Source organism: Babylonia areolata, chromosome 28 (assembly GCF_041734735.1).
Source record: "Babylonia areolata isolate BAREFJ2019XMU chromosome 28, ASM4173473v1, whole genome shotgun sequence".
Lineage (NCBI taxonomy): Eukaryota > Metazoa > Mollusca > Gastropoda > Neogastropoda > Buccinidae > Babylonia > Babylonia areolata.
The window spans coordinates 17443684-17453683 of NC_134903.1; the positions used below are offsets into that span (position 1 = coordinate 17443684).

The 10000-nt window shown below is 43.2% G+C and overlaps 1 protein-coding gene across 1 annotated transcript in view; it reads right to left on the bottom strand.

Annotated features, from left to right (window-relative positions):
- LOC143301999 (uncharacterized) overlaps positions 1–6759 on the bottom strand; it is an 18050-nt gene extending 11291 nt beyond the window's left edge. Inside the window, exons 1-3 of the mRNA XM_076616482.1 lie at positions 6039–6759; positions 4152–4430; positions 1127–1631 (exon numbers count right to left, since the gene is read on the bottom strand). Of these exons, the coding sequence (XP_076472597.1) occupies positions 1127–1631; positions 4152–4430; positions 6039–6602 (1348 nt within the window). The 5' untranslated portion in view covers positions 6603–6759. The remainder of the gene's footprint in view (positions 1–1126; positions 1632–4151; positions 4431–6038) is intronic.
- Between the last annotated feature and the right edge of the window lie 3241 nt (positions 6760–10000).

Genomic DNA, 10000 nt, shown 5'->3' on the forward strand with positions numbered 1-10000 from the left:
GCTCTCTCTCTCTCTCTCTCTCTCTCTGTATCCGTCCGTCTGTCTGTCTGTCTCTCCTTTCTCTCTCCATACCGGTGTCACACTACAACATAACTCTCTTTCCCTCTTTCAAATGATAGTGTTTCCTGTGCTCATTGTACAATAATTATAGTGTGAGACGAGGTTTGATGATAACTATTGTCACTTTTCTGCTCTCTCTCTCTCTCTCTCGCTCTATCTCTGTCTCTTTGTCTCCTTCTCTCTCGGTCTGTACGTCTATCTGTCTCGCGCGCGTTTGTGTGTGTATGTGTGTGTGTGTGTGTGTGTGTGTGTGTGTGTGTGTGTGTGTGTGTGTGTGATCTTGTGATGTAAACATGCACATGCACTTCTGATGAAGTGTCCAGTCCGTGCCATGGTCCAGACCACAGTAGAGACAAACCAGGTAAGTTGGACTGCAGGCACAAATGGGCGAAGGGTGGACAATTTTCCGATCTCCCAGGACAACAGATGCGCAGAACTGCCAGTGCCTGAACCCCCTTCGTGTGTATACGCATGGAGAAGATCAAATACGCACGTTAAGGATCCTGTAATCCATGTCAGCGTTCAGTGGGTTATGGAAACAAGAACATACTCGGCATACAACCCCTCCCCACCCCCACCCCTGCTACATCTCTGGACCCCCCCCCTCCCCTGCCCCCCAACCCTCCCTTAATCTCTCTCTGCCCTCTAGCGGCACCGTTTATAGCTACAACCTTGTGCACAACACACTGATGTCGATATTTAAAGTCAGGCAAGCAGTGTTGACCAGATGTGGGTTCTGTTTGTATGGTTACATAGACGTGTGAATGGCGCCGAAGCACTACCATTCAGATTGAAGTCTAAAGTACCCCGAAAACGAAGTATGGCTGCCTTCATGGCGGGGTAAAAACGGTCATACACGAAAAAGCCCACTCATGTACATACGAGTAAACGCGGGAGTTGCAGCCCATGAACGAAGAAGAAGTAGGAGAAGTCTTTAGTCTCTTCCCTCTGTCCCAGCTCCACGCATACCCCCACCCTTCCACCACCAACCCACCACACGCCCTACCCGAAACCCCTCCATCTACCCACCATTTCTCACTACCCACCCACCCACAACTTCACTCACCTCTTTTAAACCGCTCACTCCCTCCTCCTCCTCCTCCTCCTCCACCACCACCGCCACTGCCACCACCACCACTACCACTACCACCACTGCCCGTGGTTCCGTTGTTGGTGTTTCTCCCGCAGGGCTTTTCCTTCTCCTTCTCTCTCTCCCCTAAAGACATGGCCGCCGAAGCCACGTTGGTGGCAGACGCAGCAGCCGCAGCCGTAGTAGGCCCGGCCGCGTAGGTGTGTGCGCTGCCACCACCTCCACCACCATTACCTCCCCCGGATTCTATCAAACTGGTGGTGGCTGTGGCGTGCTCATAGGGATGTGGGTGGTGGTGGTGGTGGTGGTGATGGTGGTCGTGGACGGTCTTGGTGTGCACGGAACCATTTCCGTTCAGCACCGTCATGGCCGTTTCCGCTTCCGGGGGTCGGTTCTGCAGCGGATGTTGCGTGTCCACGCTGACGTAGTTGTGGTTGTTGCGCCGGCGCCTGGCTTTCATGGCGCGGCGGTTGAAGATGAACTGTTGACAAACGGTATGAAAGGGTTAATAATTTGACCTGAACAAGATGAACTGTCGACAGACGGTATGAAAGGGTTAATATTTCGACTTGTACATGATGAACTGTTGACATACGGCATGAAAGGGTTAATATTTTGACTTGAACAAGGTGAACTGTCGACAGAAGGCATGAAAGGGTTAATTATTTGATTGGAACAAGATGAAATGTTCACAGACAGCATGAAAGGGTTAATGCTTTGACTGGAACGAGAAAAGCTGTTCACTGTGTGGGGAGGCGGGTTTATGGGTCTGGACAGGACAGAACAGACGGCATAAAATGGATTAACGATTGATCTGAACTCTTAGATACGAGCGCGGATTCGTGTTATTCGTTTATTCATTGGTTCGTTTTTTCATTTCTTCTCTCAATTAGTAATTCATTCATTCATTCACTCATTCGCTCATTCGTTAATTGACTCGTCTTTAATTCGTTCGTTCATACATTCATTCATTCACTCAATAGATTCATTCACTCATTGATTCACTCAATAAGTGATCAATAAATTCATTCATTCTTTGATTCACTCATTCGTTCATTTACTCGTTCATTTGTTCGCTTGTTCATTCATCCATCGTTTTATTCCTTCCTCCACCCCCACTCTCTCTTTTCGTTTATTTCTTCATCTTTCCAGAGAGAAGTCAGTTTGATTTAAAAAGCATGAAAAAAAAATCACGACTTCTGTGTGTGTGTGTGTGTGTGTGTGTGTGTGTGTGTGTGTGTGTGTGTGATTATGTGAGTGTACAGCACTCACTCTATCACTCTCACTCTCTCTCTCTCACATATGCACTCACACTCTAACACACCATCCTCCCCCCCCCATCCCACACACAGACAAAGACATATATTCACTAACACACTCTCTCCCCCCCCCCTCACCCACAACAGATACACAACCATCCCTCCCTCACCCTCCCTAACTCCCCACCCTCCTCAAACTTAGAGGACGCTTGCGGTGACGAAGCACAGCAATTAGCAAGAGATGCAGACCAGATAGAACCACTCTCTCCCCCCTCCTCCCTCAACACCCTGACAAAACCAAAACACCAAGTTTTCCACCCAAACCCGTCAAACACCCCACCCACCCACACGCCTCATAGATAAGCATGTAGAGGATTTTGACGGTGACGAAGCCGAGCAATTAGCAAGGCACGTAAACCAGAAGGAACCACTCCTCCCCCTCCTCCCTCCACACCCTGACAAAAACAAAACACCCCCACACCCAACCGTCCAAAGGACGGTGACGGTGACGAAGCACAGCAATTAGCAAGAGGTGTAGACCTGCAGAAATCACTACCTCCCCCCCCCCCTCCACCACATCCCTACAAAGCCAAAACACCCCGTCACCCACCCAAGCAAACTCCGTCAATTCCTTCAACCATCCACACACACACCTTATAGACAAACATGTAGAGGACTGACGAAGCGTAGCAATTAGCAAGACATGTAGACCAGCAGAAACCACTCCCTCCTCACCTCTCCTTCCCTCCACATCCCTACAAAACTCAAACACCCAGTCACCCACCCAACCCAACCACTTAAACCCCTACCCACCCACCCACACACGTTATAGATAAACACGCAGAAGACATTGACGAAGCACAGCAATTAGCAAGAGGTGTAAACCAGCAAAACCCATCCCCTCCTCCCCTCCATACCCCAACAAACCAAACAACCTTTCAACCACCCAACCCAACCCTGTAAACCCCCCACACCCACCCCTCAACACACCTCATAGATAAACACTAGAGGACTTTGGCGAAGCATAGCAGTTAGCAAGAGGTGTAGACCAACATAAATCACTACCTCCTCCCCCACCCTCCACCACACCCCAACAAACCAAACACCCTTTCAACCACACGACCCAACCCTGTCAACCTCCCACACCTACCCCTCAACACACCTTATAGATAAGTACGTAGAGGACTTTGATGAAGCACAGCAATTAGCAAGAGGTGTAGACAAAAAAAACAAAAAACAACAACCCCCCCCCCCCCCAAAAAAAAAACCAAAAAACATACCCTTCCCCCTCCACACCCCAACAAACCAAACACCCATTCAACCACCCGACCCAACCCTGTCAACCTCCCACACTCATCCCTCAACACACCTTATAGATAAGTACGTAGAGGACTTTGATGAAGCACAGCAGTTAGCAAGAGGTGTAGACCAACAGAAATCACTACCTCCTCCCCCACCCTCCACCACACCCCAACAAACCAAACACCCTTTCAACCACCCGACCCAACCCTGTCAACCTCCTACACCCACCCCTCAACACACCTTATAGATAAGTACGTAGAGGACTTTGATGGAGCACAGCAATTAGCAAGAGGTGTAGACCAAAAAAACAAAAAAAAACAAACCCAAAACAAAACAAAAAAAAACCCATACCCTTCTCCCTCCACACCCCAACAAACCAAACACCCATTCAACCACCTGACCCAACCCTGTCAACCTCCCACACCTACCCCTCAACACACCTTATAGATAAGCACGTAGAGAACGCTGACGGTGACGAAGCACAGAAGGTAGCAGGAGGTGTAGACCAGCAGAAACCACTCCTGAAAGTGGCGGCTGAAGTAAAAGTCGTCCTGGTAGCACTCCCCGTTGTGCTCCAGCACGCGGAAGACGTGCAGCACGCGCAGGCGGCTGTCGTTGATGAACATGACCTCGCGCTCCAGCACGTGCCCGTTGGGAACCAGGTCAAGGTCGGTCACGTTGATGAAGGCCGTCTGGTGCACAGGGTGCTCAGCCATCTCCTGTGCAGCACCACGTGATAGAATGCGATACAGTGTGACACGATACAATGCAATATAATGCAGTGCAATGTAATGCTAATATAATACAATGCAATGCAATGCAGTACAATGCAATAAATACAATGGAATACAATACAGTATAATGTAATGCAATGCAATGATGCAATGCAATAAGATGCAGTGCAGTAAATACAATACAGTGCAACACATTGCAATGCAATACAATGCAATATGACATAATACAGTGTTGTGTTGTATTGCATTACGTTGCATCGTGTTGTAGTGTATAGTATTGTGTTTTCTTGTATTGTACTGTGTTGTACTGAATTATATTATATTACATTGCATTGTATTATATTGTCTTGTCTTGTCTAGTCTCGTGTTGTGAGGGAATGGTATTGTATTGTATTGCAATGTGCTGTATTGTAATATATTGTATTGTGTTGCATTGTGTTGTATTGTATTGCATTATGTTGTCTTGTGTTGTCTAGTAAGAAAATTGCATTGTATTGCATTGTATTGTATTGCATACCATACCATACCATACCATACAATACAATGTAATGTAATTACAATGCAATGTAATGCAATGTTATGCAAAGTAATGCAGTTTCATCACCTTACAATGCAATATCATACAATACAACACAACACAGCACAACTCAATAATACAATACAGAACAACAGGACACAACATGGCACAACACAATACATCTTTGTTGATCCGTTAGTAGATCATGTGTTCATCCAAAGGCTAACACAACACAGTCTCTCAGCTATAGTTGAGTCCAATACACATATGAACATAATAATAGACTGTAAAAACTATATCATATTTAGCCAAAATAAATCATCAAAACAATAAGATACAGCACCTTAATTAATCACAAAGTAAAACAACAACAACAACAACAAAACCAACAAAAAGCAGACAAACAAACAAAAAAACAACAACGACGTCTACTTAAGAAACATAAACAAACACTGATTTTGAATTAAAAAAATATTTAAAAAACACTAGCAAAGAACACTACTTTTAAAAGAAATAAATCAATATGCATTCTTGAATGGCAGTTTCTGTGCCGATGGTATCGCATTCTCGAACGCAACTGAGGTGATATGATAAAATCCAACATGTAGGCTACATTGAGGAACATCAATTCCAAAATAAGAAATCCTGCTCAAAATTAATCATCAGGAAATCTTTAAAAGAAAAAAAGCAATTACAGTACTTTGAACACACACACACACACATACACACACACGCGCGCGCATACACACACACACGCGCACACACACACAAAGAAAAGCAGAGTTAAAATAAAGAAAATGAAATGAATCCTTAACATGTTGCTGAACGCGGGAACACACACACACACACACACACACACACACACACACACACACACACACACACACACACACACATTAGCTACACCCCCTACCCCTACCCTTACACACACACACACACACACACAAACACCAACACACACATTCATCCACTTACCCCCACCCCCAAACCCCTTCCCACGCACATACACAAACACAGGTGTAGGCAGAAGAAATGTAAAACATCCACTTTCATAAAACTCTTATCAAACCATTCACCTTTGAGATGTTGGTTCCATACAGGTGAGTACCGTTGATGATGAGATAATCCTGCACGGCGTAAATCCCATAGAACATGCTGGTGATGATTCCGAAGGCAAAAGCTGGGACTGCCAAACACAGCACCACCATCCTGGCCCTCTGGACGTTGAACACGTGCAGGAAAGGGTGACAGATGCAGAAATAGCGATCAAAAGCGATGCCCGCCATGATGAAAGAAGAATAAGGGATGGTGGACGTGACGAAGAACATGTAGATCTTGCACAGTTCGTCGTAGAACAGATCGTAGCGCAGCGCTTCGAACACCATGGAAAAAGGAACGGTGATCAGACAGGTGATGAAGTCCGTTCCGGCCAAAGCCAGGATGAAAATGACCGAGGTGCCGCTGTTCCGGCGTCTGAAGAAGATGTAGAACGCCACAGCGTTGCCCACGACTCCGAGGACGCTGAAAAAGGAGAGCATGACGTAGAGAGCGATGTGCTGGGAGTCTGTGACGTCAATCCTGGGCCGAAGGTCCTCCAGATGATCGTATGGTGAGGAGTTGTAGGACTGTGCAATCGCCATGGTTACGAGATGCAATACAACTTTTGTTGTCTGTAGGGAGTCAGGAAAGTGATGGAGAGACTCAGGAGACCCAGTGCAATTCTTGGCCACTGCTTTTACGTAATTTGAAAATAAACGATTTCAGTTTCTGTATTCAGTTGATGTCATATGCCTGTGTTCATTCAGTTCAATGAAAGGAAATTCGACATCCTAAATCAGTATCATATATGTGAAAATACACATGCTGTAGATTGTAATATTTTGTTTAGTTGTCAAACTTTTTTATAGTTCAGATTTCAACTAACATTGTTATTCTATGAAGAAAAAAAAGAAGGTTTCAAAAATCTTTCAGAAAGAAAGGCTAAACACCACCACAGAGATATGCCAGTAAAACGTACGTGTTCAAAGTGTAACTGTTTTTGATGAAGATGCTCGATGTCTCATTACACTTTTAATAGCAGTCATTATTTCAAATGCAAAAATGCTCAGTGACGTCATGAATCTCCTAGACACAAGTTTCAGTTTCAGTTTCAAGGAGGTGTCAAAGTTTGCAGACTGATCCATATATGCCACGCTACATTTTTTTCTGAAAGAAGCAGCACAAGAACAAATGGATACGCCAAACACAATGTTAATCACAACAGATTCTTGTTAAAAACGTCCCAGAAAATGTAGTTTCCACAGTGAACAGATGCGAAGACTTTTCCAGCTGAATATTCGCCGAAACAGTGAGTAACTGCAGAAGTGTTGCCACCAATAATTCCTTTCAAGTCATCAACAGTTGTAAAATCTTTCCCAGTGGAATATTCTACAAATCAGTAAGTAGATACGGAAATGTCACCGATGATTCACTTAAAGTCGTCAACATTTGTGAACATTTTCCCAAACAGTGTATTCTCTAAATCAGTTAGTAACTGCAGAAGTGTTGCTACCAATGATTCATATCAAAACGTCAACAGTTGTAAAAAATCTTTCCCAGCACAATGTTCTCTAAATCAGTGAGAAGCTGCAGAGTTATGAACACTTTTCCCGGAGGAATAGTCTCTAACTCAGTGAGAAGCTGAAGAATTGTTGTCCCCTACAAATCACACGAAGTCGTTAACAGCCGCAAAATCTGTCCCAGTGAAATAATCAGTGAGTAGCTACTGAAGTGCTGCAGCCAATATTTCACCTAAAGTCATTAACAGTTGCAGATGTGTTGATGCAGATACATAAAGAACACAACCTGCTTGGTTTTAGTCATTGAGTGGATGCTGATCGTTTTTATGATGGTATTTGTGAAATCATCAAACACTTGCAGATCTTTGGCAGAAAGTTTGCTGTGTAATACTGTACAGGATATCAATGGGTACACAGAAGAAGTTCATTTGAGTTGCTACTAGGACTCAGACGAGAATCATGAAGAATCATCCAGCATAATCACAAAGAATTATCCAGCATGTTCTGTGTATAGAGTGGTTTGAAGCACTTAAATTAAATCTGGTATATAAGTGTGACTGTTGTCATATCATGTGTTCTGTAATATCCAACAAATCACTGACAGCAGGGCATGTTGACCTCTCTGACTGCAGGGTTATAAATATGGCTCTGTTACACACGTTGGATCACGATCAATCATAATCAGTCTATTGAACACAGTTCCACAGGCACCATATTCCCATCCAGAAAGACCCTGTCACCTGAATACATGAATAAATCAGTTTTTTTCATTTGATACTGTACAGACACACAAACACAAGAAATTCTGATAACAACCCAGAACATGCATATCCTTGGATGTTAACAATGGTAGAATGATGTGGCGGCCAGATTCACAGTGATATTTAAATCACATGTATATTATTATTATTTAAGCTGATGGTAATTTACCTCCAAGTTTTCAGCAACAGAACAATGTAAGCAAAAATGTCATGCTTAGTTTTCAGTTTAACCACTTACTGACAATAACGTTTTGCGATATTTCTGTTAATGCATTACAGATATCATGCAGTTCACACTTCAAAATTCCTCCTTTGCTTTGCCATACACAGATGCCAATAACTCATATATGAGTTTCACTGGTCTGCATATCAAAACCATTGCTTTCATTCAGATTGCAGTTCACATCACATAGTACTGACTGTTGAAGGTGGCACTTCACATAAGGTTTAATTCTCACTGAACATCACTTTACCAGTGTTTTCAATTCCTGACTGGTTGTTTCCATCATATCACATCACTTCCACTGAAGCAATAATGATGACTGAGTTTAAGGACTCTGTTTGATCAATGATGTCATCAACACACAGGATCTCCAATACCTATATAAACACAGCAATTCTGGTTACACAATAACTCTTTCACAAAAGCTCAGTACGTTCAATAACTGTTGTCGGTCCATGTGTGGTTCAGAAGACCAGGAAAGCCAGTTATGATTTGATATACAAACTGGATATGATCATTGTGATTTGATGATGAACCAGTTTACCCTAACACAAATAAACTGGATACAATCCTTTAGATTTGAAAAAAAAATAGTTTACCCTAATGCAAATAAGCTGGATGCGATTGTTGTGATTTGATGATGAACCAGTTTATACTAACGCCTTCCTGGTGATGTTTTCATTCAGTCTCACAGTTTTGAGGGATGATGATTTGAAGACTTAAAAAAGTTTCAGTTAAACGTTTTGAGAGATGATAATTTGATGAGTTTGATAAACACCATACATCATTCTACATCACACACGTGAATGATTTTGATTCTCAGTCAGCACCTAAACCCAAGTTTATATTTACATGAACTTCACTGGTTTTCTGTGGTCATGATTCTTTCTGAAGTGATAAAACGATAACACTGATACTGTTGGACATGTGTTTCGGTGTACACTCCTGTTCTAATCTGATCTGACGCAGGCAATACCTGGCTGTAGGAAAACATTATGCATACCATGTTTGTTTTGGCTGAATGACTTTCACAGTTTTGGAGCAATAAGTCATTCTTTCATTACCTTTCACCGATTCTTCAACAGATTTAAGAGATCTTGAAAAATGACACAGATTTCAGGTATGAGTTCTAACTCCATTTCAAAGTGGTGTCAAAGTGGGCGAACATCCATATACACTGTACCACACTGCGAAAAAAAAAAAAAAAAAAAAAAAGAGAGAGAGAGAGAGAAATCGTAGTTTGAAAGAACCCCCCCAAAATGACACGCTTGAAAAGGGTTTGCTCAGTGAATTGTTCTATAAATTTGTGCCCGGTTTCTGAATGATACGAACGGCTCTGTGGTATTTACGTGAATGTGACCAGGTTCACAGACACTGTGGTTCCTCTCACTACCATGGTGTGCATCCTGATACCGTCTATCAGTAGCATATGTCATGCAGACCTCAGGGTTTATCCTGCGTCATTCTGTCCTTGTATATTACTTTATTACCTTGAA